Here is a 27,768-nt window from a genome sequence, read left to right as displayed (position 1 = left end):
ACTTTCATTAAAAATCGTTAAAAAACAAGGGATAAAAAAACAGTGCTTTGAAGAATATCAGCACTTGGAGAGTAACCCACTCATCTTTAACCTGCCTCATCATTTTAGTGATTTATTGTATTTCTCACTTTAAGATACCACCAGAAAATACAATTGTAGTTCTGTCTTTTGCAGTCCTGGAAGAAAGTGATCTAACAGGAAATATGAGTGAGTGAGAGAGAGAGAGAAACACCTACACTCCCCCCCCCCCCCCCCCCCCCCCCCCAAAAAAAAAAAAGAAGTGTTAAGTGTTTACTTATAAAATAAAAGTGTCTTTAAAAAAAGGATTAATATTTTGTGCATGTGTATATTTCTAAAAATCAATGCCAGACTGTATCAAGCTACTGGACTTGACAGTTGCCTTCTTGTTCTCTCTCGTTCTGCTCCGGCGTCTTGAGTAAACTCAGAGAACGAAGTTTCTCCTCGTCACTCGGGGAGACACACTTCCTGTTGGAGCTCTCTGCAGAAGGACTCTGGAGGAGTACGGACCCCGACGTCTGTGGGTGAAGAGCAAGATGAGACCGATGACCACATTAAGAGAGTAAAAGAGAAAAACACAACAAAGTATAAACAGATTTTGTGACTTAAACACACTGGAGGATTGCCAGTGGAAACATGTCTGTAACAACAATGTATGTCCTTGGATCCCCGGGGATATACGTAGATCGGATGAATGGTGCTGGAGAAATGCGAAGGACAGACCCTCATACAGCAGACAGAGTATAGTTTGATGTTAGGACACACCGTCATACAGCATGGGGTCAGTCAGACAAGTAAATGGGAAAAAAACATCCTCTAATTCACCGCTGGTTTACTTCAGATGACCTGGACTGACTGAAAGTTGAGGAGTCCGGATATACTATTTGGGGCCCGGCAAGCTAAACCTAGAGTCTATGTCTTTCTACTTACTAGGTCCTAGAACGTTGGTGGGAATCATGAACTCTTCAACTCTCGAAAACCAACTCTAAAAGTTCCATCAGATATCAACAGGTAACCTCAAAGATGCTATGTCCATTTCTTTTTAAAGAGTATGATGCGCATCACTGCCTTCATGAGGACATTACCTGGAGAGTTTGTGCTAGTCTGTAAATGAAAAGGCAATTTTTCCATTTGCATTGGTTGGACATGTACAGTGCATCCTTACACTATATCAATACTCCACTGATAGATGCATGGTTCTAGCTCTTTATGTGAAGTATCATGCAGGGATCATAAACCTCTTCCATAGTCAAATTCAAGCACCTTTCAAGCATTTTCAAGGTGAACAGCGACATGATTCACTGTTTTAAAGACCTTGCAGCGAGTGTGTTCATTGTGTTGCTGGCTGTTGGGGATAGATGCCACAGGCTGGAAAAGTGTGTGTGTGTGTGTGTGTGTGTGTGTGTGTGGGAGTGAGACGGTTGCTGCTGCTCACCTTGCCGTCAGATGCAGATGTGGGAGCCGTGTGTCTGGCAGCCAGTCGAGGACTGCAGCGCTTCACTGTGGTTCTCCTCATGATGCATGGACTGGCCTCCCCCAGAGGAATGTCAGCAAAACCTGTCAGATTACAAACAATGACTTGAGAGCAGGTTACTGGTGCTTGTTTCCTAAAAACACTAAATTCTCTCCACCTATGAAGCTCATCACACTCCATCCCACTAGCATGAGAGACCAGACTGACACGGCACATGAAAACACATAAAACTAGCTACTAGTGCCTTTCTTTCTTGATGGTGAACTACAGTTGAGGCCATTTTAGACCACCAGCCAAAACGTACCTCTCTGCACCAGCTCAGGAAGTCCCTCTGGTTTGAACTCCTCGTCTTTCTGTTCTGCTCTTGGTTTCGGTGTAGTCGCTGCATTGGCTTTGATCTTCTTTGTCAGGTTGTGCAGGGCCTCCTGGGCACCGTCTTTGTTACTGATGTCACGGTGACCTCGTTTCACTGAAGACGAACCCCGAGGAGACCTCTGAGGTGTTGAAGGAGCAACGTTCTCCGTGTTGACAGCCACTTCTTCCTGGTGTTTGGAGGAAGACTTCCTGCCTGATCGCCGGCTAGAGGGGATCTTAGCTTCGTTAACGCGGTGGCTAGCAGTGAGCTGCTCCAGCCGGGTTGTCAGAGCGTCATTAGTCTCTTCCAGTTTGTGCACTTTAACCATCAGGCCGCAGTATTTCTCGATGCTCTCATCTGCCTCGGTGCTTTTCTCCTCCAGGAGTTTATTCAGTTCATCCAACTCACTCTTCAGCATCCCCAGCTCGGAGTTTCTCTCTTCCAACTCCTTCTTCCTTCCATCGAGGGCAGCCTCAAGTTCTTCCACCTCCTTCGTTTTTTCTTCCGCCTCCACCCTCTTCTGCTGCAGGGCAGCGTTCAGGTCTTCCATTTCCTTCTTTCTTTTCTCGGCCTCCATCTTCAGCTGGTTTCCCTGAGTCTGCACCTCCTCGCTGCTCCTTCTGTCACCTGTAACAAAAATAATTACATGAATAGAATTACTCAGCTGCATCTTTTAGGGATTTAATCTCCACGCTTTCAGGGCTAAATGCAGGTCAAATTAACCAATCTAACTGTTTACAACAGGGAGGTTTTATTATGCTTTTCAAACCACTTTGGTAAAGGGACTACTGCTACCATAGCCCTCTTGTTTCATATGATCGTCTATGCGTTTCATTATATTGGCCTTTGTCTGGAATTAGTCCGATCTTGGACTCATTTAAAAACGCAAACAGATGTCTGTATCCAGATTGAGAATTGTGGTCGGTCCCGATTACCTCAACTTCAAGCCAAATAACACCAAAACACTTCAATGAGTTTCCACACCTGAGCTGTTCAACATCTCTTGCTTCTCCTGCTCCAGCTGTTTGCAAGTCTTCATCCAAAGACCCATCTTGCTCAGGGCCGAGTCTCTCTCTTTAGACAGACGAGCGGCCTGAGACGTTACCTTTGACACCTTAAGTGGACCGAAAGAAAAGATTTAGTCATGAGGAAATCAAATAAAACAAGATATCATCACTTACAGTACACCTCTCTCGTATGAAGGGTATTTTCAAAATTCACAATTGTTTTGTGTACCTGCTCACTGAGCTGTGCAGCAGACAATTTGGATGCTTCCAACTCCTTCTCTATGGCGCCAACTGTAGACTGAAGAGTCTGTTGGGCTTCTGTGAGTTTCTCTTTCTCTTCTTCTGCTCGTTGCTTCTCTTGCTCCATTGAAGAAAGCGCTGACGATAGGTTATTTTTCTCCACTTCAATCAAAGAAAGGGAAGACTGCAATTCTTGTTTTTCAGCCTCTAGCATCCGTTTCTGCTCCTCTATTCTTTTCTTCTCTTCCTCTAATGAAGAGAGAGTTTGTTGCATGTTACATTTCTCCTCTTCTATCGAGGAGAGACTGGACTGAAGCTTCTCCTTCTCATCGGCTAACAGCCCGCTCTCTTGCTCCAGTCTTTCTTTCTCTTCCTCAACAGATGCAAGAGTGCAATGCAGATGATCTCTCTCTTGTTCTACTGAAAACAGGGTTGAGTGCATGTTCTCTTTCTCCTCTGCCAGCCGTCCATTTTCTTCTTCCAGCTGTTCTTTTTCCACCATGATAGACGAGATGGATGTTACTGAGGCGTGTCTCTGATCTGCCTCCTTCTCCAACATTTTCCTCTCTTCCTCTTTAGCTTTTATGAGCGTTTCAAGCTCCTTCATTTCTTCTTCCAGAGCCACAATACTGGTCCTCAGGTTATTTCTCTCCTTCTCCCACTCCTCTCCCTGAGAGCGGAGCCTCTCTCCTTCTGTCTCGCGCTCCTCCAGAGAAGACTGCAGACACATCTTTTCGTTCTCCATCTTTACCAGCAGACACTGCATCTTCTCTTTCTCCCCTTCCGTTTCTGCACTCTTTTGAGTGAGGGAGATCTCGCTCTGCCGAGAGGCCAACAGCTGTGCCTGGAGGTCATCCATTTGACTCGTAAGCCTTTCTGCTTCCTCTCTCATTCCTTTCTTCAGCTCTTCTACCCTGCATTTCTGTTTTTCCTCTTCCTCTCTTCTGTCCAGCTCGGCCCTCTCCAGCCCCCTCTCCAGCTCCTCCTTAGCAGCCTTCAGTTCTTCTATCTCTCTGTTTTTTGTCTCCAGCTCTCTCTCCATGTGTTCTTTCTCAGATCTAAGGGTTTCCAGCTTGGCAGAGAGCTCTGATAGTTTCTCACTGAGCTCTCTCTTCTCCTCCTCCACCTGAGGGCCAGAAGGTGGTGACGGTTAAAGAAAAACAGCAGCAGATGAGAAGTACAGAAAGGAAAAGAGCAGCATGAGAGAAAGGGGGGAGTAATCGGATGAATATATTGCGCGGTTTACAGCAACTGTAATATTTTACTATTATCTCATAAAGAAAGATGATCACATATACATAGCAAAGGGCCAAACACAGATAAATATGAAGGTACCTTTGTCCTTTCCTCCTCCAGCTCCGCTTTGGCTGTCTCGGCCTGTGTTAAGAGCATAAAACACTTATGAGCCATTACAATGTAAGACGGATGAAATGGTTATTTTTCTCAGACGTATACGCGTTTACAACAGAATACCTGTAACACAGCTTCTTCTAGACTTTGCTCTTCGTCTTCCTTCTCTCGCTCCAGAGCATCAATGCGATCTTGCAGTGAGTCAGACTTCCTCTGGGCAGCTAGAAAAGTAAAGAGTCACAATTAGACCGACAGCAACTCACAAAACTCAAGAGGGAATGTCATTTCTGAGGATGTTAAACGCCACCTTTGAGGAGCTCTCCCATCTTCTTTTTCCTCCTCTCGTCCGACTCTATGCGGACCTGCAGCTTTTCAATACCAGTCCTCATCTGTCGGACCTCGTCTTGTGTCGAGTTCAGACGAGAGGCAATCTCTCCTTTTTCAAGAAGAGATGACTCCAGGGACTGTGAGAGACGGCAAACCTCTCCCTCTAAAGCCTTGAGGAGAAACGAGGAGGATCAGAAACTAAAGAGCATCTGAATCATCTGAGGGTGTATTGGTCCAAGCACTCTTTACTGAAAGTGTGCCAACTTTAAATGTTTTTAAAAAACGCAAAACTCTTTACTTTGTTTTTGTGAAAACGGGTTCTCTGAGGAAACCCAACCTCAATCAGATAAACCTCCTCACCTGTATCTTGCCGACCATGGACTCCGTGTTTTGATTGGCCGAGGTGTGGTCTACTGTGATCTTGTCCAGCTGGCTGATAAGCTCCTGTCTGTCTCCACTCTGTTGGGATATTGCCTTCTCCAGCGCTTTAATATGTTCCAGCAGCTTTAGAGAAGAAAAGGGAATTAACTCTCTAATCCTCTCAATGTCAACATATTTGACCACATGACATCATCTTCTTTCAGACCCCATCAGAAACAATGGTAAATTAAACTATTGTTCAGATATTAACATATCTTTAGCTGCTCAGTTATGATTAGGATACAAATAAGAATGTGCAGAAAAGGTAAAGATAAGATGAATAAGTTTGATTTTCCATCAGCCATTTAGAGGCATTTCTGCTCTAATTATTATTAATGAAGCCAACTCTAATTACAGTAAAAGCCTCTTTTGACCCGTATCCCAGACCCTTGAACGTTACATGTACTGTACATACCTGCTGCTTCTCTGTCTTCAGCTTCTCCTTGCTGCTCTGCAGGGCTTCATACTCCTTCCTGCCTGCTCTGATGTCATCCTCCAGGATGGAAATCAGGCTTCTGGTGTCACAGTTAGTCTTCTCCAGACTGTGAACTTTCTCTCTCGACTGGCCCAAAGACCGGTTCAGGTCATCTCGCTCCTCGGTGCAGGACACAAGTTCAGACCTCAGCTGGGTTGTCTGGAGAAATAGAAAGATTGAGAACAGTTCTGGCACACTGAATGATCAGTAAGGTTCAAAAACACACCATGTTCACTAATGCCTTGCTGTTGTCTAGCTTTTGGAGAAGGAAAAACAAATGCTTGAGCCTACATATTGCTTTAACTGATTAATCCCCGATACGTGCGCAGTAATTCAGCTCTTACACATCCAGTGTTTTGATGTTTTAGCTCACAGGCTCTTGGATGAGTCCTCACCTCTGTTGTAATCGTTTCTATCTGCTGCTCCATGCTGGAACAAGTCCTCCTCTGCGTCTCCTTCTCATCTTCCAGTTTGCTCGTCTCACGCTGTAAGGTCTCCAGCTCAGACTCCATGCCCAGGATGTGCTGCTCCAGGTTGGCTTTCTCAGAGCGAACTCTCTTCAGCTCACTCTCCTGCTGAAGGAATTTCTCGTCCCACCCACCTACAGAATCAAGGAAAAGATCTGTTAAGACACCAACGTACACATTCCTCCATAAATCCTGCTGTGCCATGACATTCAAGCTGCTGTTCAAATATAAACTCAAACTCTGCTTGTAGTATATTTGTAGGCATTCACAGCCACATACTTAACATTTAGCACCTTGTTTGACTAAAATAGTCTTGCATGGTGATCTTAATCCCTCATATGCAGTAAGATGGGGCAATATTTACCTTTGGCCATTTCCAGTCCTTCCAGCATCTCCATCACATCCTCCAACTGGAATTTAGCTGTTTGGAGCTGCAGACTTAATGTCTCCCTCTCCTCTGACAGTTGAGCCATCTAAAATAGAGTATGCCATATTAGTGGCAGTTGAACTTAAGCGTAACAATGTCATTTATTATTTAAGTGGTATTTGGCATTCTGCAATTTCTCCCCCCATACCTGGTCAGCAACCACTTTCTTCTGCTCCAAAGCGATCTTCAGCTCATGTGCTGCACCCTGTGCCTCCTCCTCTGCTGCATGAACTTTCTCCTCCAAGTTTTGAACTTGGACCTTCAGTTCAGAAGTCAACTCCATTCTCAGTGCGAGGTCGGAACTAAGCAGCTCATACTCTGAGCGGAGGGTCTGGAGTTCTTGTTTCGTGATCCTTTCTGTGCAGTGGTTGAGGTCATCTTGTACCTGGGATGACTCTGCTGCTGACACACAGATTGAATTTATTTATTTAAACAAAATTGATCTGATTTAAAACAATACTTCCTAAATCAGCATCAAGTGTCAATTCTATAGCCTGTACCTGTATTGTTTTAGTTTAAGAAAACCTTTTGGATCCCCTTGAATCACAACTGTTATTATAACGAGCAAAAGAAAAATATTTGAGTATTTTTGCAGAAGAAATGTTAAAATCATGAGTCTATGGAAGCAACTCAGTGTGAAGCAAACTAAATAACTCAAGAAAACGCTCAATTATCTAAACTGCAGTTATGAGCACCATTGAATAACTCAGAGGATAGTAACTGTCTGGTCTCACCAACAGGGGAAGATGGAAGAGAAATATGGCATATTTCAGGATTACTTCCAAGAACATCTCGAGGACTACTGACGTCTTCAGGAAGCTGCAAGAAAGAGGACGAAATTCAAACTCTGTCTTCATCAAAACTCAAGTTTACCAAGAACAAAACATGCCTTTCAAGTAGAGAAATATTAGTAGCAACTAGCAAGTATTCTGGCTACATAAAGGATAAATCAATAAATGAAAGCATCATGACTGAAGGACAAATACAGAGTTATGAAGTTCTACCTGATCGAAGGGTTGCTGTTGATGCTGCTCCTCGGTAACCTTCAGATCGGCCACGCGTGCCTCCCTTTGCTCGTCCAGCTGTTGGACCATCTCTTGTTCAGTGATGTCCTCTTTGAACACCAGCTCTGTCTCACTGCCAGGGCTGAGGGAGACATAAACATATTCATCACATAATAAAACACATACAAAAGCACATAACTGTGCATTTGTGCTTTTTATAAAAACTCATTATACCTGAAAGCCTCGTCAGACTGATGGGAAAGTTCACCCGGTTCAGCTACCATTGGGCTCAGCTGTTCCTTTACTGGAAGGGACTCAGCATTGATGCTTGTATCAAGTGTCGGCTCTACGTCAGTCTGTCCTGCTGCTCCTGCTGGGGGAAATCGTTGCATTTACTTCATTTTAAAGAGATGTAATCAAATTAGAGCTGGACGATAAATCAATTTCAGTGATGCAAAAACAATCGGAGATTATATTTGCAGGCCGTATCGCCCAGCCTGCAGTGTTTCATGAAGAACTGTGATCTAGTTTCGGATTACACTCACCACCGTCACCCGTCTCCTCAGTCTCCATGTGGCGGATGTTTTCTCCTGGCTCCTTCTGGGTTCCCTGTGATCCTGAGAGCTGCTGTATGAGGCTGTGCTGTCGGCCCACCTGCTCCAGCAGTGAGTCGTACTGCTGCTTGAACACGGTCAGCTCCTTCTGTAAGCGCGCCAACTTCTGATGCAGTTCTGCCTGCTCCGCCTCAAACTGTTGGATCCTGTCAAGTGTCAACATGAAAGTGATGCTATTAGAATTCCAGATAATATTACAAGTAAAAACAAAAATAAAGAAACTGAAGAATGTAGCTATAGTGACTCATAAAAACTAAATATGTACGGTACCTCTCTCTGTTCTCCTCCTCAGTCCGCACTTTAAGTGAAGCCGCCTCTTCTTCGTGCCTTTCTATTCTTTCGTGTAACTGCAGCTTCTCTTCAGTTAGTTGATTCACACTAGATTGTAGTTTGATGTTCTCTTCAGTCAGCTCATGATAGTTACCCTCCAGCTGAAGCTTTTCCTCAACTACTCGATTCAAGTTAGTGGCCGAGTTATTTTTCTCTGAGATTAGCTCGGTTAGTTTAGCCTCCAGTTGGATTTTTTCCTCGTTTATCAGGCCGAGGGTGATATCTAGTTGGGCTTTGTTCTCGAGAACTTGTCTAAGGGTCGATTCAGCTTCCTGTTTCTCTACAGTCATCTGATGGATCTTCTGCTGTTCTTTAGTTAACTGCTGAATGTTGCTCTGCAGTCGTTTGTTCTCCTCGTCTAAACTGGCTTCCAGCTGTTTCTTCTCTGCATTGACTTGAATCACCTCAGTTTCTACTTGCTCTTTTTCATTTCTTAACTGTTTCAAAGTAGTCTCAAGGTTGTTTTTCTCGTGTTGTAACTGCTTAAGATGATGCTCTCTGTCCTCAATTGCCTGCCTGAGAGTTGTCTCTAACTTGATATTTTCCTCTGTGGTCTGGCCGAGTTTAGACTCTAAAGCAGCAACATTCTCCTCCAGCTGCATTTGGTCGACAGCATCCTCTTCCAGACGAGTGATTTCACAGCTCTGTTCCATCAGCTCCTCCTTAGCTGTGACATACTGTGTCTCCAGCACGGAGTTCTGAGATTGGACCTCCTCTAACCGGGTTTCCAAGACAAAGACCTGAAAAGGAGTTTAGATTGAATCCATAGTACAGATGATGACCATGTCCTGCCTGAAGTTTAGATGAGTATATAAAATCAGTTGTGAGACACATGGAATGTGTTATTGAGCTCCGAAGAATGATCAAAATGAACCTCAACACTAAATCTAGCTTCTGTGGCACAAATGATGTTGATAGACGTCTGTGGAACAAAGCGGCTCTACCTGGGCTTTGCTGTCCTCCAGCCTGGCCTCCATGTCAGACATCTGAGTTTGGTTGTGAGCTAGCTGAGTCTCCAGTGACTCTATGGTTCCCTTCAGCTCCTCCACCTGACTGCCAAAGGAGTTCATGACCGTCTCGTTGTCCTCCAGGTCCATTTGCAGCATCTCCATCTGGACCTAAATGTGAAGAATGACACAAATACAGCAAATGATCTAAAGAAATGACTCATCAAACGTCATTTTAAGACTAAATCTTCTGACTTACCCAGGTGGTACCGTACTCCAGGCAGGACTAACATAATGCTGTACTCTTTACACTATATTTAATAAGACTGTCGACATGCAAGGCCAAAGACATAACCAAGAATCAATCAGCAACCAACCTTGATTTTGTTCATGGCGACCATCTTCTCCTTCAGGAGATCTGATGCTTTGGCCTGCTCTGCCTCGGATTTATTCAGCTTCTCCTTCAGACTCTTTATCGTGCCGTCTCTCTCTTCTAAGCCGTGTGACGCAGCCGTCAGAGTCTTCTTCATGCTCTTGATCTCCTCCCGTCGACAACTTGATTCTGTTTTGGCAGCAGTCACAGATTTCTTAGCGGCGTCAAGCTTCTCTTTGAGGATCTTCTCTTTGTTGAGGAAATTTTCAGCATCTAAAGCACGACTCTCTTTGTCTTTGTCCGTCTTCTCGGTGAGCTCTTTGACTTCTTTCTCCAGACTGCACTTGACTTCAATAGTAGAGGAGTGACTCCTCTCAAGAGCTTCCAGAAGCTTTTTAAGGTCAGCATGGGACTGGTGGACCACGGCCAGTTCATTCTTCAACACCGGAAGCTTCTCTGCTGCATCTTTGCTCGCTGTTAGCTCCTCTTCCAAGGAAGATATCTGGTCCAGGAGGTTGTCGATCTTCTCAGTATGAGCTTGCTGGAGGTTCTTTATAAGAAATAGATTTAAGTTTATTATTGGTAACAAGCATAGAGGATGATATACACAGTATTAGAAAATAAGTAAAACTAACCAAACATACATTTTTAATGCAGTATTTTACCTCGGCCTCTTTCTTTGTCTCTTGAAGTGCATTTTCCAGCTCAGCCTTTTGTTTCTCCAGAGACAAAATCTGAGCTTCAGCCTTTCTGAACTGCTTCTCCTGCTCTTCTGCGTGGCTCTGTAGCTCCTTCAGTTTATCCTCTAACTGTTTAAGCTCTTCTGATTTCTTATGATGCAACTCTTTGTGTTCCTCTTCACTGTCCGACAGCGTCTTTATTTGTTTCTGCAGCTCAGCTCCCAGTTGCTCCTGGACCTTCAGGAACTGATCCGCTGAGCTGACCTGAATACAAACAGAACAACTATAGCGTTTACTGGTTCGGACTAAAGTAAGGAATAATACAACATAAAGTAAAAGCATGGGGCATACGATTACAAAATCAGCAGGCTAGATTTAATCTGCCACTGAAATCCAAAACACTCATCAAAAAAAAATCTTCTCGTGTCAGAACAACATCGATAAATGTGACATTTGTGACAGCAAAGATACTTTGACCATAATGTCCTCATTGGTTATACGATTATTTTGTTGATACAATCTGTTACATCACTTAAGTCAGCCAAGAATGCCCTTAAAGTTGAATCAACTCAAAAGAAACAACAGACTGCTACATATATAAAAAGAAGAAATAACTGGTAATCTGTTTCTAATGGTTACTGCTGCAGTACAGTGTAACAGACCTGGTCTTTGGTGAGCAGCAGCTCCTGTTTAGTCTCCTCCAACTGAAGCTCGAGCTGCTCGCTCTCTTCAACCTTTGCTGAAACACTCTCCTCACACTGCTTCAGCAGCGCTGCCTTCTCCTCTGACAACCTGGTGGAGTTCAGACAACAAAGAGAGAGAACTGCATGTTAAACGCAAGCTACAGTTATTGTTGTTTCCCCAATGAAACAATAGGGACACAGTGTTCATATCATACGACACTAAAGCATCCTTAAGTATTTTATTGTGGATGTTATCAATTATCCTCTGAAACCCTGCAATCTCATGGTGCAAAGTGACGCAGTCTCAACAAATACTAAACGTTCTGTAGTTTGTAAAGGTAGGATTTATCCCAAGGCTGTTGTATTGGAAATGGAGTTCATTCAAAGATATGAACTAAACATTAAATACAACTCCCACCTGGTAGTTTGCTCTTCTTGCTGTGCAGTGACTTGAGTGAGGCTCTCCCTTAGCTGGCTGATCTCCTCTTGGCCCAACTCGATGAGCTGGTCTTTGGAGCGAGCCAGGTCGCAGGCTGCCTGGTGCTCGTCCTGCAGCTCTATGTTGGTCCTCTCGGCCTGCTCTACTCGAGCAATTTCCTTTTGCAGCTGCAACTCCAGACCTTTGACCTATTCAGATTAAAAAATAAGCACCAGGCCAAGTTCAATCAATGGCTCTTCATTGTGTTGTTTTTAGGTCCAGTCATATATTATTTTTAAGTGTTATTATTGTTACCAAGACCAAGACCAAAAACAAAAAGTACATTGTAAGTCAATGGTGCAAAGAAATTGTTTATGATCTAATTTCATTAAAAATTAGCAAGGAGGGGTGCCATGTTTTTTTAATTAAAAAGAAATCAACATTTAAAAATGTAAAATGTACAATAAATCACCTGTGCTTCAAGCTGAGCCACTTGCACGGCAACATTCTCCAGGTCTTTGGTGTGCTTCTGTCCGGCCTCGGAGAACTTAGACTGCAGCTGCTCGTACCGTTGCTCCCTTTCTTCCAACTCTGTGCTCTTGTTGAGGAGTTCTCCCTTCAAGGAATCAATGCAAGCAGACATGCTGGCCTTGTCTCCCTCTACGCTCATGAGCTGCTTCTACAATAGCAAGTAGAAATGTATCAGCCCACAGAATTAATGACAATAGTTACAATACATCATACAATGACTTTCACATTAAATAGACTTTCTGTGCTACTTACGCTTTCTAACTTTGTTATCATAAATAAATCATTTGTAAATTCAAAGCAAACCTCAAATCTAAAAATAGATTTTGGGGTACACAACTAAACAAGCAGGTTATTTCAATATGCATGTCTGTGTGCTAAATATGACAGAAAAAGTGTTCAGTATGCAAGCTTATTAATTATTCCTAATCCATAATTGAAGTGAATATATTGGGAACCACAGCAGCCTACCTTAACGATGTCATTAGCCTCATTCAGCGAGATGAGGCTGTTCTCCAAGTTGCCAATTTTGTCAGCGAGGTCTTTTTGCACAGCCTCAGTTTCATTAATCACGGTCTCCTTTTCTTTCTTCCACTCCAGCAGAGCTTGATGTTCTTGTTTCAGTTCCTTACTCTCATTCTGACTCGCAGTGAGGTTGGATTTCAGCTCTTGGCTTTCGTTCTCTTTCACCGTCAACCTGTTGGTCAACTTTTCTGCCTCTTGCTTCTGTTTCTGCAGTTCACTCTGAGATCTACAGTGTGATAAAAACATTGAAGAGCATGTTAAATGTCATAGTATATTAAGCTTTTTACTTTTCCTCAAAGTGTGACTGAACTTTCTTCTTTTCTACAGTAAAACTATGCTCACCGGTCAATGTTGGCCTCTGCATCAGAAAGTGTCTTCTTCAAGTTCTCCAGGTCCCGGGACGAAGCCTGAGTCTGCTGCTCCAGTTTAGTCTGAAGCCTCTTCAGCTCATCCGCCTGTCCTTCCGATTTGGCTGAAGAGCAAATAGACAAAAAAAATTCAACACCGAGATAATTCCCCAAAATATCTGCTGCCGTTGCCAGTCCTACAGCTAACGTACCTTTCAGGTCATCCAGTAACCCCTGGGTGCGTTTGAAGCTCTGGTCTGCGCTCTTCTTCTCTTCCTCCAGCTGAATCAGACGCCTGCTGCTCTGGTCCAGCTGGACAGACGCACTGTTCTTCTCTTTCTGCAGCTCCTGGAGGGAATAAAAAAAAGCAGAGAACATGAGTGGCAGTAAAAGATGCTGACAGATTCTTCTTTAATCAGTTGGAACGGGATCCTCAGCATCAAGGCCAAAAATGCAGTAGTGACAGCAAAGCAACCCACCTCCATTTTGTTGCGGAGGTCCTGCTCTTTGTTCTGGCTGGCCTGGAGGCTCTGCTCTGACCTCAGCAGTTTCTGTTTTTGCTCCTGTACCTCCTTCTCCATCTGACTCTTCTGGAAGCACATCTGGAAAGAAGCAAGAGGAGAGGAAAAAGTCAAGATGGGAAGGGAGAAGTACAAACAAAGGCAGAAAGTAAGTAGTGTGACACAGATGGCAAGTGCCCTAAACCCTTAAACAGACAGATGATGCAAAAACTGGAGCTACTACTGAATTTCAACATTCCATCATCTATCAGCAAGATAACAGTCAGCGTTTTCAGCATTGCTGGCAGGTGGCATGCCTTGCATACAAACAGAAGTAGATGATTCCACCACATCTTGAACTGTATTGCACTCTTCTCACAGCCATCATCAAATGTAATCTGGGTCTGTGTATACTATGCTGACAGTAACAATATCATTAAGGTTAGCTACACAACACAATGAGAAAGAAAGACAGCGTTACCTTCTCCACGTCAGCCTGCAGTACGTCGTGGTCTTTTTTGGACTGTTGAATCTCTTGTGTCAGCTTGGTTCTGGTCTGGTTCAGCTGCTGTTCCAACGCCTGGTGAGAAGTCTGCAGCTGGGCTAGCTCCTACACAAAATGAGTCAGAGACAAACCCTTTGAGATCAGAATATCAAAGAGCATTTTTAACCTAAAACTATTAAGGTGTAATAATGTTATGTATCCAAGTTATTGCACCTTCTGACTATCTCTCTCTTGGTCCTTGAGTTTCTGCTCCAGGGCTCGTTTGCAGCTCTCAGCGTTGTGCCTCTGACAGCTCATCTCCTCCGAGACTTGTTTCAGCTTCTGCTCAACTGATGAACACTAAGAACAATGAGCAGAAAAGTTGTCATTTACAAATGACAAAAACTCATGTTTTTACCCAGCGTGCCTCCTTTAACTATGTAATCAAGCAGAAATAGAACAAAAACAATATATCCCATGTTAATAAAGTCTTTATGTACCAATTGTGGACGCCTACCATGGCCACAACCAGCTGGTGTTCGTTTGTGGCCTGACTCAGCTCGTGGCTGGTCTTGGCCAGGTCTCTGTCCCGTTCAGTCAGCTCTTTGCGGGCCTGGTTCAGTTGAGTTTGGAGGTCCTGCAGCTTGGAGGCTTGGCTACGAATTTCCTTCTCCTGAGTGGACAGATTCCTTTCCAGCTCTAACACTCGGCAACGCAGCTCTGATGAAGGAAAAGTAAACATTTAAGGGCTGTGGCCGAACATAAATCAGGATATTTAACTCAAAAGGAGCCAAATACATTTTTCAGCGGTAGTAGATATGCAAAATAATAATAAAATGCACCCTAATATTACACAGGAAAGATACCAAACACTTTATACGGCATGAGCTCCACAACAAATTATAAACAGTCCACCTTGGTTGATGGTCTTCAGCTGATCCATCTGTTGGGAGGATCCACAGGGACTCTGCGCTGCTCTGGAAGAGCTCATCCGCTGGCTGGTTTTAATGGGCGTCTCCTCGTGGGCTTCCCAGAGGGAGGTTCCCCGCCTCTTCAGAGGCGTTTCCATTGCATCCTGAGAATGCCGACTGTGGGCCTGATCCTGCCATGGGAATATGGAAGATCCAGCTTGGCGGGCAGCAATGTCCTTGTGGCTTACAGTGACTGAGGACTGATTCAATAGCTAAAAGAGAAGAATTAAGTTAGAGTCAACAAATACAAAGAAACAAACCCACATGATAGACATAAGTTAGGTACTTGCCTTGAACTGCAGGACTTTGAGTTCAGTCTCCAGCCTTTTTCTTTCTTCTACCTCCTGGCTGTATTTCTCCTGAAGCCCGTCTATTCTGTTATCTATGGAACACAAATACAATCATCATGTTAGGGCAAACTGAAAAACTCATCCAGAGTCACTCGGATACATATGTATCTTTTGCCTATATGCAGAAAAAAAAGATAAGTAGATGAGAAGCAGCAGTATAACTAAAATGTGCATTAATACCAGCCTGACAGGTAAGCTTATTTCTGGAAACCAAACATGGAGAAGTAAAACAAACTAAAGTACCCTGCTGTCTGTAGGCTGGGACAGGAGCCGGGGTAGTGAAACTTTTCTGTGGAGTAGTGTAGGGCTGAAGCTCAGAGGAGGACGACGACAAGGAGGAAGAGCCGGCAGACTGCGAACGATCCAGCTCATTCTTGAACCTAAGCAGATGGAAAGACAACAAAGAAAGCAGTGTTTTCCTTCAGGTCAAATAGTTTATAACATCCATTCATATTAATCACGACTTACTTAGTACTTGACAAAGCAACAATGCCCATCAACAGACACTGAACTCACTTTTTCAGCTCCTGCTCCAGTCGCTCTATGGTTTTTTTAGAGGAGTTAAGCTGACCATCCAGATAGCTCACCTAGGTTTAAGAAAATAATTTAGACATGGTTTATTTTCTTTTGAAATATTTGATCTTAAAAATGTATTGTATGTTAGCTTCAAATACATCTGTAAAATATGAATACTGCAGAAGATCTTTCTTTCTCAAATCAGTGACTGACCTGCTGCTCCTTGACTCCTAGATCATGGACAACCTTTTGACGGGCTTTCTCCAGAGAGTCACAGGACTCCAATAGCGACTGGTTCTCCCTTTTCAGAGCAGAGGTCTCAGTGCGTTCACTGTCCGCCTGGAGAAAGAGAAGCATGGATCAATAATAAACAGATTGCTATATTAATAATAATTCAAATAGAATAGATCTGTATTCTTTCTGGTAGAATTTCAATTTCTGTTCAGAAAATGCAAAAGTAATTTCACTACAGGATTCAATACAGTTTAATTTATAAACCCTCCATTCATCCATTCCCCTTAAAAACTGACCTTTTGTTTCTGTTTCTGTAGGGCGGCCTCTAAGGAGTCCAGCTGGAACTGTTTCTGGTTTCTGTCCTTCTTCACTTTGTCCAGCTGGACTTCCATCTCCTGGATCTTCTGCAGGGCTTTCCCTGGAAGTCCATCCTTCCACTCCTCCACCGCCCAGCTCATGGTCGATAAACGGACTAAACACATATCCATGTATTTGAGAGGGGGCAAACAATACCAATATGCAAACTCACTGAACAACTTTATTTATGACAATAAATACGTGTAAGTCAAGTTAACGTCACTGCTACCATATGATGACAACACGTGTTTTCATCCTAACAAGACCACAACAATGAGCAGTGGACAGGGAAGGTTCAGAAGTACGTCACATTGTACTTTGGGGTTGGTTCTGATACCAAATACAATGAACTACGTTACGTTATTGTTACACATAAGCGTTAAAGTTAGCTAATAAATTAACGTGAACAACAACACGTCTGTAAGACTTAGCATCCATTTCACCTCATTTGTAAGGAGACGGTAACGTAAACTAGCTAACTTAACATAAACGTTAGTTGGCCAACGTGGGGGCATTGTGAAGTTAGCAAATATTAACGTTAGTTAGCGTTAGCTACGTTAGTTACCCGGGGCTAACTAACGTTAATACCACCGGATAAACGTACGTCTCAGTAACGTTAACGCCAGATAAACATACGTCTCACATTACCTAATTAAGCGTTAATTTGAAGAGAAGCTTAAACGTTAACGTTAGCGGAAACTGTCTCTGTTGGATTTAACGTTAACGTTAGCTGCGCTGAACGTGGTTTTAGCAAAACGTTAATTTGTTTTATTTCCAGCAAAAATCGACCAGTTAACTACATGTGTTGTGAAATGACAACGTGTTAAGCGTTAAGACTCAAATGAATCGCTACAAGCGTTAAGATTCAAGATAGCTGGACTTACTTTGGGCGCGATGATGCTTCTATCACATACAAACTGTTTTGTTTTTTTGTTTTTTCTCGTTGAAAATTCAAACTCCACCGGAGGAAACCACAATCCCCTCAGCTCCATGCCCATTGGCTACTTCATATGACGTCAGCCATACGACGCACCCGATTGGTTGATTTGTGGTAGTCTCGTGGCCCCCATGTGGTGTGACTTTGTAAGTACGCATCCTCCACAGACAGACATCCTACTAGTCCTCCTATCCTACTCGTAGCTTTTCTAAAGTACAAGGACCGATTAGTTCACAATTAGACAAATCTTAGGCTGGGAAGACAAGCTCGTGGGCCACGTATTAGACTGCATTTCACATTGGAACTTAAATATTTAAGATCCTCACCAGAAGATATATATAAGATTTCCACAGCTGGCTAAGGAAATTGCTATTTTTTTAATTACATCACAAGATGGTCTGCCTTGTAAGATGATATAGTAAATATTTCTTATAGAAGCTCTATGATTTAATTAATTGGTATAGGGGGTAGGAGGTGGTGAGGTCTATTGACTAAATTCACTGAAGCCCTGGTGTTCACCTCTGCAATTTAGACTTAAACAGAGCACACCTCTGTCAGGGTTGACTCTCAATAGAGGATACTTGAAGGAATAAAATAGTCACATAGTGGTGGTTCAGGACCATTTACAGCACAGTGGCCAGAAAGGAGACTTCATGGTTAAATAAAATAAGTATATTTATGAAAGCAAGTGCCTTTTATTTAGTTCCACTGACATGGTACAGAAATAACCAGAGGCTCAGATTATAGTTGTGCATTCCAACAGAATTCATGCCTAATTAAGTAACAGCTCAGAAAAAAACTACAAAAAATATGCTTGGCCTTTCATCTGGTTGTATATGTGCAGTTTGAGTATATGTTTTTAACCCTTATGTCACAGGTTCTCTTTCATTAAGTCTTTCATTGCCGGCCAGAAATAAGTGCTCAAATGGCAAACAGAGGGTTTAGATGTTTTATGGTTTGTGCAAAACCAGCCTACGAACCCTCTTCTCATTGTCTTTCCTTTGTAAAAACAAATGCAAAATTGCTGAGATGGTGCTTTTGGATTACCCTTGCAAAACTGTCAGGCAGACACCTTCTAGATGCATTTGTGCAGGCGACAGAGAGTCACCTATGCACGAGTTGCTACAAATATGACCACAGGCAACTCGTAACAATGGGCTATTTTTAACCATTAGTAACCCACATTAATGTGGTGCATAAAACTGCATCCATAGTAAACGAGAGGGAGAAGCTACAGGCATTACAAATACTTAAGGTTAGATATGCGACTGTAGTTTCTCTGGTGGTTAACAAAAATGTCTTCCAGGGTTGCGATGTTGACATCATTTTATCACAAATAATGTACAAAACATGACTGCAACAAGAACCCATAAATAGGGCCCAGGTGATGATCTTGACATTGCCTCAACTTTTTACACACACTGCATGCTTAGTCTTAGATTTCTGTGTTATGATTCAAACCAACTGCAAGAAGAAAACTTCAGTTTCACGACCTGTGACTGCTCCTCCTCATGGTTTTAGATTGTGGTCTGTTAATCAATACACAGAGCCAACTCTACCAGAATCTCTGACCAACCTGGATCTCAGCAGGATTCTACAACATAGATTTCATGTATTTGGAGTACCCGTTCCTGCTGAAGATAACTCTTCCTTAAAAAGTTGCGATGTTGGTACAATTTGCTATATATTATCGTTTAAACAGAAAGTAAAACTGTGCATAAATGATGGTGAAGCAGAGATTAGAGGAAGATGGTGATATGGTGCATTCATTCTTGTTGATTATAAAATTGAAAGTGTTTTCACCTGCATGTAAAAGACAATCCTACATGTTCATATTCTGCTTAAGTGATTTCATTCCCAGGGTAACGACTATCTGGATTCACAATGCTGCTGAGAAATCACCAAAGGAAGAATAATGCATCTCTAGAGAAAAGGCAACAAACGCTACAGTGTTGAGCCTTTTTCCTGAGAGCATAGGGGCTCTGATCCCGGATCAGCAGTCAGGCCACAGTACCAATGTCTTCAGTAGTCACCCTGGCCTCAGATCAGCACCCCTGTTTCAGGATACACTGAATAGAGAATTATAGCTGGTTCCCTGTCAGTCAAACCCGAGGGCTCTTTGGTCAACAAGCCTCATATGCACAACGTAAACATGCATCACGTTTCCTGGTTCTTTAAAACAAGCAAACAAACTGTAAGACAAGCCGATCAAACAACCGAGTATTCATTAAGGAATAGTTCTTTGCATTCTCTTCTCCGTTGCTACAGAGTACCTGATGCATGGTCAGTCACATTTTTATCACAGTTTAAACAAAAATGAATGAAATCAGAAACTCCGTTTGATAGAATTAAAAGGCATTGGCTGGGGAGAAAGTAGTAATGCCCTTCATGCTTCCAGTTTGTACAGAGGTTCAAATCATTAAACAACTGCTCTGCGGTGCAGCTAAAACTGCTTACAAAGACATATGTGACAACATGGCCTGTTGATGGGTCTACAGTGAATTAATTCACAAGGAAAGAAAAACGGAACATTTTACATCAGAGAATGGATTTTACGTAGCCGTCAAATAGAAGCGTTGTTTCTTTTAAAAGACCAATTTAAAGACAGTCTTAAAGTTTTTCCACTAATGTGATCATTTTTTGAATCACATTTTCATGAGCTTCCGCACACAGAAAGTATTCCGGTCCTTTTTTTCCCCCATTCCAAAGAAAACTGTAATCCTAATTTGTCTGCTCATAACTCCCGGTCTGGTCCGGTCTGCTACAGGTACAAAACGTGGTCTTCCTCAGCCTCAATATGTAGACATGGAAAAAGAAACTCTGCCTACAAAGAGGCATTAAAACAAAAGAGTGGGTGATGAAAAACGGAGGGCAATAAGATGCATGGCATGCAGTTGTGACGTGTATCGTTGTTGTTCTAAGAGAGTCTCTTCACTCCAGTGTTCCTCCGAGAAGCCTCTTTAATCTTTTTGCTCCTCGTTTACTTCTGCTCATCAATCTCTCGTTTGACCTCTGCTACATAATTGTGATCCTTCCCATGAGCCACCTCCATGATGGCAACTGCCTGAAGACAGAAACAAAATGCATTGTAAAAATAAGTGAGTTATCAAATTGCAAATGTATGATGTGGTTATTTCCCAAACGCATTTATACAGCTCAGGGCAATGAATGGCTATCAAGTTGTTCTGTGGATCAAGCAACTGACTCTAAACTTGTGACTGCAGCTGCCTTTTACAGCTCACTTCTCTCCTGCTACTATTTCTTTAGAGCCTACAGTATGTTCTGCCATCACTTAGCCACCTATTAACATCCTAACTGGCCAGATGTCTGTAAACTTACCTTTTTTAGAGCTTTGACTCCCTGTCTCTTCTTCTCCAGCCCCAGATACAGACGTCCCAGTTTCAGATACATAGACGCCACATTCAGAGAGTAGGCTGGGTAGTGAACACTATAGAGACAATGCAATTCATACAACAGTGAATGTGAGCGGAAACAAGATGCAATCTATAATTAATGACACAATGGCTTTTGTTGTGGTGCTACAAAAGCATAAAATATGTCAAGCTGGAAAGTGCAACAATATAAATGAGATATAGTAGATGTGGCAGAGTGAGAGTGCACTGAAGGAACACAATACAACATGTTGTAGAGTGAAGGTGGGACAGAGAATGGGAAAATAAGATGTAATGTATGTAGTAAATTATGAAGCCAATAAAACAGAAAAATAATAATTCTGAGCAGCAAAGAACAGTTAAAGCAAACGATTAAAAAACTAAAATAGGAATTTATAATCCTGGGATTGTCTGACAATAGTGCTGCTACAACTGATTGACTTTCTTTACAATGCTCGATTGTAATTAGTGTCTTTATTTTAATTGCTGCACAGATCAATTCACCTGTATGGCTGAATGATCTTCTCTCCGTAGCTCATAGCTCCGTCCCAGTCTTGCATGTAGAGACACACACCCATGGCCTGGTACATCATGTGCAGCATGTATACGTTGGTGTCTGCAAATATAGCGCCCATCTTCTCCTGGCTAAGCTCACATATCTCCAGCAGCTCACTGGGGGGTGCCAGAGAGTCAAGGAATAACCACACAAACGTTTGCGGAGAAACAGGAGGAGGGTGGGGAGTGAAAGGTTGTCCTTAATGAAGAAAGACAAACTGAGAGAAAATAGAAACAAGAGACAGTGGAAAAAATACAAGTAGAAACAGAGGAAGAGGATATTCTTGAAGTGTTTGGCTCTCCTGAACTCCTCGATGACAGTCTTGGCGTAATGGACCATAGTTCGGATTTCCTCGGGCTCTGGTGGAACACTCAGCTTCCTGATCTCCATTTTAGCTTTGTCCTAGAAAGAGATGGAAAGGAAGGACAAACGGAACAGTTGTTCGGTAACATGTCCTACACAAGATACTCGGTTGTGTTGAGGACACAGTGAAGACACAAACAAGGCATGAACCTGCAGTAGTTCTCCAACAAACAGCACAGACTGATGCAGATGAGACTTCTTCTTGTATATTCCTCACATCAACAATGCAAAAAGGACACCCACATGCTATATAATGAAGTGATTTAAAATTGAAGAGAGACAAGCCAACCGTACCTTAGACTTGGTGGTGCACTCAGTACACTGGCATGTGAAGAAGTAGGAATCTAACAACCTCTCTTTCCTGTCGTCTGTTGGATAGAGCAGGTCTATGTAGCTGTTAAAGACCTACAGAGAGAGAAGAAGACACTCACACATCAATCAAAACAACTGTCATAAGCTTCTGTGTATTTCTTCATGATTGTATGCGGTCTCACTAAGAAGCATCTTCGTTACTAGATGAGTCCAGTGATTACGTACCTCGTCTCCGGGGTTTATCTCCTGGACAGCTCTGACCTCAGCCACTGTGCCTTTATAGGTCACTATGACATTAGGACTGCAGCTGTGATTCATCAGTGCTACACTAGAAGGAAGAAAAGGAAGGAGGAGAGTCACGAAAGGTTACCAAAAAATATTTGGAAATCAGAGAATTGTGTTAAAAGCATTAGCAGCTTTATGATGTTGGGACTGTACACCGATTGAAAAACGCTAAACAGTGAGAGAGAGGGAAAGGAAGTGCACTGAGGAGGAGACCGAGGACTGAAGAGTATGCATGGAAGGAGACAGACAGAGGAAAGGAGGAGGAACATGTTGACAAACATAATTTCCAACTTAATCAGCAGAGCAAAATACCCTGTTGAATGGGATAAACTGCTGAACGATGGTGACGTGTCGACACGGACTACTTACTCAGGAAAAACAGCTGATCCCAGATGGGAGAGCTCTTCGTCCTCTATGGTGAAACCATTACAGTTAACCTGGAGACACGAAGAAAAGAAAACAGAGCGACAGAGCAAGTCAGAAGGAAGGGAAGACACAAACAAACAGGTGGAGACAGAGACAGAGACCAGCATGGGGAGTAATATGATATTACAACTGGTATCACCCTCCACTAACATGTGCTGGAACCCCCCCCCCCCCCGCCTCCACTGAGGAGGAGGAGGAAATCCGGTAGTGGAGATTAAATGTAGCTGTGAGATGAGGCTGTTGGTGTAGCTTGGAGAAGCAGCACTGACAGACGGTTCAAATTAAAGAGCTAACCGCTGTAGAGCTAAACAGACAGAAGCAGTGCGTTTGTGTGATACAGATCCTGGTTTCAAAGGAACCTGGAAGAAGATTAAAGGATGTATGAACACAAGCATGCATTCAGCAAAAAGGTATTTGCACACTGTGTGTCTTTTTTTTTGCAACATACAAAAGATGTAGTCAACACCTGTCTACGTGCCCTTACCAATCACACAACAGTAAGAGAACACACCCAACCTCAGATCCTGGGTCCTTCTAACAGTGGATTTGTAGGTGGGGAGGACGTGTTATATCCAGCTTTACCTGCGCAAAGAGCTCAGTGAGAGCCTGTTCATCAGGGAGGTCACTGATGTGTCTGGAGTAGAAGTGGTGCAGCGCTGCTATGTCCGCCTGGTTCATCTCATCCTTCTCACTGTCCATCTTATCTAAATCTGGAAAAGGCAATCGGAGACGGACATTAAAAAGGAATAAGAGACAATAAATACAGACAGGATGGAAAGAAAGAAAGACAAAAAAAAGGGACAGAGAGAGAGAAAGAGTTGTGATGAACATTTTATTGACTTTATTGAGCCACGAGCTGGAAATCAGACTTTTAGTTTGTGTTTGAGGTAGTGCTTCCATTTCAGAGAAGAGAGGGATTACTGAAGGGAAAACTAGGACGAGCTAAGTGAAAAAAGAAACACTGGCACAGGTATCCAATAAAGACTAGAGATAAAACATAGAGTTATTCATCCAGAATTAAATCAGTATGTTTTTTGTTGCTTCATAGAAGAACCAGTCAGTCAGTCAGTCAGTCAGTCAGACACACACACACACACGCACGCGCTTTGTGAGACAGGTGTGAAGGTTAATTTTGTGATAATCCTCTGATGACACATCTGAGGCTGCAACAACAGCTCAGACTAAATGATAATACTAAATGGATCAGAGAAAAGAGTTTGTGGCCACCTACATGGAGCAGACAGGTTTTAGTGTGTTTTGACAAATACACTCTTTAATCAACTCAAGAGTATGAGAATGTAATACGTATGAATCTAAAATTGGACAGTGTTTAGCCTCCTTGCTGACAAAGTATTTGGAACACTTAGAGCTTCTCAGTACAACCACAGTCTCCCAGAGAAGAGGGTTGCGTGCCTTGCCTAAGGGCACAATGGCAGCAGTTTTTAAAGGAGGGTAGAGAACATGAAATTACAGCATCAGGAATCTGGGGATTTAAATCCCAGAGCTCGGCAGACTTTGTGAATAAAAAGAGACAGAATCAGGACTGGAGGCTACAGAGAGGATATTAATAGACTCTGCTATAACGGCAGAGACACAGAAAAATTACACACACACACACACACACAGTGTAACTAAAAATGCACACACATGTAACTAAACATACACGCACACACATCTACTTACGGGCTTCAAACTCTTTGAGCAGCAGCAGCCTCTCTGAAGGGGTGCGCTCTGTTGTGACTCTCTGCAACACGAGAGTCATTTCAGTCAAAAAACGCTAAATCATGAAAATAAAGTACTAAATAACCAAAGTTTCCTTTCTCAATGTTTACCTTATTATACCAAATGGTTTTGTTAAAGACTTTCAGGCCAATTAAGGAGTCATTAAGATGCTATGACGGTACAGCAGCTGCTGAGCACAAAGGGATGACAGCAGCTCAGGCTTCAGGAGCAACATGTTCACATTGCAGCTGGTTCTTTGCATAAAATATGGTCCAACTCATAAAATGAACTTATCATCAGGGCAGCCACTTACATTATTTGACTCTTTATCTTCTTTAAAGTTTGTTTTAAATGTATCAAACGTTGTGTTTCTGTCACATTCTCACACGGCATGTTGGAACATTTACCTGTTTCATGATGATTCGAGCCACCAGTCTGACAGTCTCTGATGGACACCAGTTCTCCCCGTAGGCACACATAGCTACACACTCCAGCTTATGCATGGGCCAATCGCCTCTCTGTAGAAACACACACACACACACACACACATTACAGTTTGTAAACCCTCCGGTATTACAGCAAGTCATCCCATTCAACAGGACAATACATGAGACAAAAAGCAAGAATGTGAGAAGAAAAGAGAATTCAATGAACACAATGGATGATAAATTATTGTATCGTCACAAAGCAAATCATCCATAAATGATTGCACCTTGTACTCCAGACTATCTCTATCTGTCTCTAACACACACGTCGCTACACGTATGGATGCACACAAAAGACTCACATGTGACACCAAAAAATAAGTCATCTGCTAAATTGGTAAATTTCTAAAAATACTCATAGGCTTGGTCTCTCTTTGTCCTTCAATTTGGAAATACCAGGAGTAAGATCATTCATCATGGCACATAATCACACGCAATAACTACACACGCCCTCCATGAAAGTGCAGGATAGACTCTTACCTGACAGTCAACATTGCAGTAGTAGGCCTGCTTACATTTGCCACACTTGAAAAGGTCTTCTCTCCTGTAATGACGTGAAGACACACAACACGTTCCTCCATTACCGCTGAGATAAGTGGACCGGTGTAACATTCAGTCGGTAGGATTCAATGGTATTCATCTACATGAAATAACAGGCTGCACGTCTTCATGTGTAGAGACTTCTTCACCTGATGCCTTTCAGTTGATTGACGTGGGACTACATTTAACCTTTTTACTGGCATTACTCTTGTCCCGCTGTGTTTAGATGCTAGGTATATATTTTAGTTAAACTGATGGTGAATGAGACAGACGTTCAGGTTTGTTCCAGTCCTGTGACAGAGGGTTGGACGCACACATGCACAAAACATAAACTCAAACACCAACAGAAGTTCATTAGTTTACTTATTAAACTTTAATTTCATTCATAACCACTCCATATGCATTAGAAGAAGACTTTCACATTACGTTCCTAGCTATTTCTATAAACATTTCCAGTCAAAGAATAGTCTGATTAAAGAACAGTAACACACAAAGAGACAGCGTGTTTCTGACTGAACATGAGCACATTTACACACATCCTCCACCCAATACACACACATGCACCCCTGGCCTTCTCATCTCTTGGCTCCTCCTCTCTTGAGACTCATGGAGAACTATAATTAGCCCCCTAACCTTTTACTGCTCTAAAAACCTGAACAGCAGCGTGGGTAGCAGGCATGCGTGTATGAAAGTGCTCCTTTTAATGAGCACAATACCTGTGATCAGGGGTGTAATGTAACCAAGTACATTTACTCAAGTATTTAAGCACAAATTGAAGGTATTTGTGATTGAGTACTTCCATTGTAATGCTACTTGATACTTCTACTTCACTACAATTCAGAGGGAAATGTTTTACTTATACTACATTACATTAAATGGAGAACTTAAATCACTCGCTGCATTGCAGATTCTTAATACAAAATATAACTCAAACTAATATGTTACTATAAAAGTTAAGATACACAGCAGTGGACAGACTAATTTAAATCAGATCCACCTTTTTTTAGGTGAACACATGAATGCATCACTCATAATTCATTAACATATGATTCTGAAATGGGTCATTCTGAATGAATACTTTTATTATGATGCTTGTATTTGTATCTTTTTACTTGAGTGTAATTTTAAACGCAATACTTGTACCAGAGTATTTCTACACTGTGGTAGTAAAGATCTGAATACTTCTTCTGCCTGTGATTATGAGTAGCTTATTAAAGACTGTGTGCTAGCATATGAATAGACTCATCGGTGAGACTACAGGAAAGCAGGTGTTTGACTCTGCAGTGCAACAAAGCCATGCTGCAGTGAGCCGTCTCACCCGCACTGACCCATTTAAAGGTCTGTGTCCAGAGGTTCACGAGCTAACCTAGCTCGTGAGGAGGTTAGCCAGCGTTCAACTGGACACGTCGCTCCATTTGTTCCGTTTTAAACTCTGCTTAAAAAATGAAACCCACCAGCCTGGAGATAGGTGAACTGTCACATTTGGTGTTGTGTGTGTGTGTGTGTGTCAGCCGTTTCAGAGAGGTGGGATGTTACCTGCTGAAGCAGTGCTCGCAGTGCGCTGCCCTCTCATTCACCGTTAACACGTAGGAGTAGGAAGGACAGGCGAACACCATCTCACCCACAGAGAAGTGCCTCACCGCCCGCAGGCCTCTGCCGCTGCCCGGGCTCAGGAACCTCTCCGTGCCTTCTATTCCCTCGTTCGTCATGGTTTTACTGTTGTGTTTACGGTTCCTCGCTCAGATACTACCGGGGCACCACCTGAGCACGTCTACTGGGTGCTATAAAAGCTTCAGTCCCCGAGTCCCGTCTTCTTCGTCTCCGGTCCCCTCTGTCCGGTGTAGCTCTCATCGCCCCCTGCTGGAGAGGCGACGATACGGACGAACAACTAGTGTACAAGCACGAGGGAATGTAGGGCTACTGATTGACTGTGTACGAAGTATTTAGATGTTTACGTGTCTATTTATTTGCACAGTTTAAAGAATAAAATAAAAATGAACAAACATAACAGAGATACTGTTATCTGTTTGTTTGTCGACCATATTTTACGTACTTGGCAATAAACGGTTCTGAGATAAACAATATCACAGTGCAGGAAGAGGCAGAAAGCCAACTGGGCTTATTTGAAGCCTGCACCTATATCATATTAAAATGTCACAATATTACAGAGAACATAAAATGAATATGCATAAGATATGACTACGTACAATATTATTGAGATGTTTTCACAAGATATGAAATGTGATAATATCAATACATTACAAACAAGAAAAGAGAATGTGATTGTGTCGATGTGTTAGAGTGTGTGCATATGAGTGCATGTGTGTAC

General features: G+C 42.7%; 2 protein-coding genes across 2 annotated transcripts; both read right to left on the bottom strand.

Annotated features, from left to right (window-relative positions):
• Positions 1-262: 262 nt before the first annotated feature.
• cenpf (centromere protein F) lies at positions 263-16,528 on the bottom strand. The gene is made up of 37 exons (XM_076110261.1): positions 16,361-16,528; positions 16,044-16,169; positions 15,831-15,901; positions 15,558-15,694; positions 15,255-15,346; positions 14,909-15,176; positions 14,511-14,713; positions 14,228-14,353; positions 13,991-14,119; positions 13,489-13,611; positions 13,222-13,357; positions 13,005-13,134; positions 12,609-12,888; positions 12,082-12,288; positions 11,610-11,818; positions 11,171-11,300; positions 10,494-10,772; positions 9,833-10,378; positions 9,453-9,626; positions 8,449-9,248; positions 8,110-8,324; positions 7,799-7,937; positions 7,565-7,706; positions 7,295-7,379; positions 6,709-6,959; positions 6,498-6,606; positions 6,062-6,267; positions 5,607-5,825; positions 5,132-5,275; positions 4,752-4,941; positions 4,568-4,665; positions 4,430-4,471; positions 3,084-4,220; positions 2,832-2,961; positions 1,797-2,474; positions 1,454-1,575; positions 263-536 (listed from the first exon to the last, which is right to left on the bottom strand). The coding sequence occupies exons 1-37, from the start codon at positions 16,520-16,522 to the stop codon at positions 381-383; spliced, it is 8,391 nt and encodes a 2,796-aa protein (XP_075966376.1). The 5' UTR covers positions 16,523-16,528; the 3' UTR covers positions 263-380.
• Positions 16,529-18,666: 2,138 nt separating this feature from the next.
• Positions 18,667-27,270, bottom strand: smyd2a (SET and MYND domain containing 2a). Its single transcript, XM_076110063.1, has 12 exons — positions 26,976-27,270; positions 25,380-25,443; positions 24,822-24,932; positions 24,376-24,436; positions 23,275-23,402; positions 22,636-22,703; positions 22,207-22,309; positions 21,964-22,074; positions 21,588-21,708; positions 21,255-21,429; positions 20,698-20,806; positions 18,667-20,422 (listed from the first exon to the last, which is right to left on the bottom strand). Exons 1-12 carry the CDS (start codon positions 27,146-27,148, stop codon positions 20,339-20,341), a joined length of 1,308 nt encoding a protein of 435 aa, XP_075966178.1. The 5' UTR covers positions 27,149-27,270; the 3' UTR covers positions 18,667-20,338.
• Between the last annotated feature and the right edge of the window lie 498 nt (positions 27,271-27,768).

The sequence above is a fragment of the Anarhichas minor genome, unplaced genomic scaffold (genome assembly GCF_050575085.1).
Source record: "Anarhichas minor isolate MPS153535 unplaced genomic scaffold, ASM5057508v1 ptg000042l, whole genome shotgun sequence".
Classification (NCBI taxonomy): domain Eukaryota; kingdom Metazoa; phylum Chordata; class Actinopteri; order Perciformes; family Anarhichadidae; genus Anarhichas; species Anarhichas minor.
The sequence above is the reverse complement of the archived record's forward strand: the minus strand, read 5'-3'. Positions and strand labels throughout refer to the sequence as shown.

What these genes read in the sequence shown, in the direction of transcription:
- cenpf (XM_076110261.1), bottom strand. Translation starts at nt 16,522, where the DNA reads ATGAGCTGGGCGGTGGAGGAGTGGAAGGATGGACTTCCAGGGAAAGCC. An exon ending in CCATGGTCGGCAAGATACAG is followed by an intron (nt 4,942 to 5,131) that starts GTGAGGAGGTTT and finishes TTTCTCCTCAAG; the next exon opens with GCTTTAGAGGGAGAGGTTTG. An exon ending in AGAGATGTTGAACAGCTCAG is followed by an intron (nt 2,475 to 2,831) that starts GTGTGGAAACTC and finishes TTTTTGTTACAG; the next exon opens with GTGACAGAAGGAGCAGCGAG.
- smyd2a (XM_076110063.1), bottom strand. Translation starts at nt 27,148, where the DNA reads ATGACGAACGAGGGAATAGAAGGCACGGAGAGGTTCCTGAGCCCGGGC. An exon ending in AGATAAACCCCGGAGACGAG is followed by an intron (nt 22,075 to 22,206) that starts GTACGTAATCAC and finishes CTCTCTCTGTAG; the next exon opens with GTCTTTAACAGCTACATAGA. An exon ending in AAGATCATTCAGCCATACAG is followed by an intron (nt 20,807 to 21,254) that starts GTGAATTGATCT and finishes TTGTCTCTATAG; the next exon opens with TGTTCACTACCCAGCCTACT.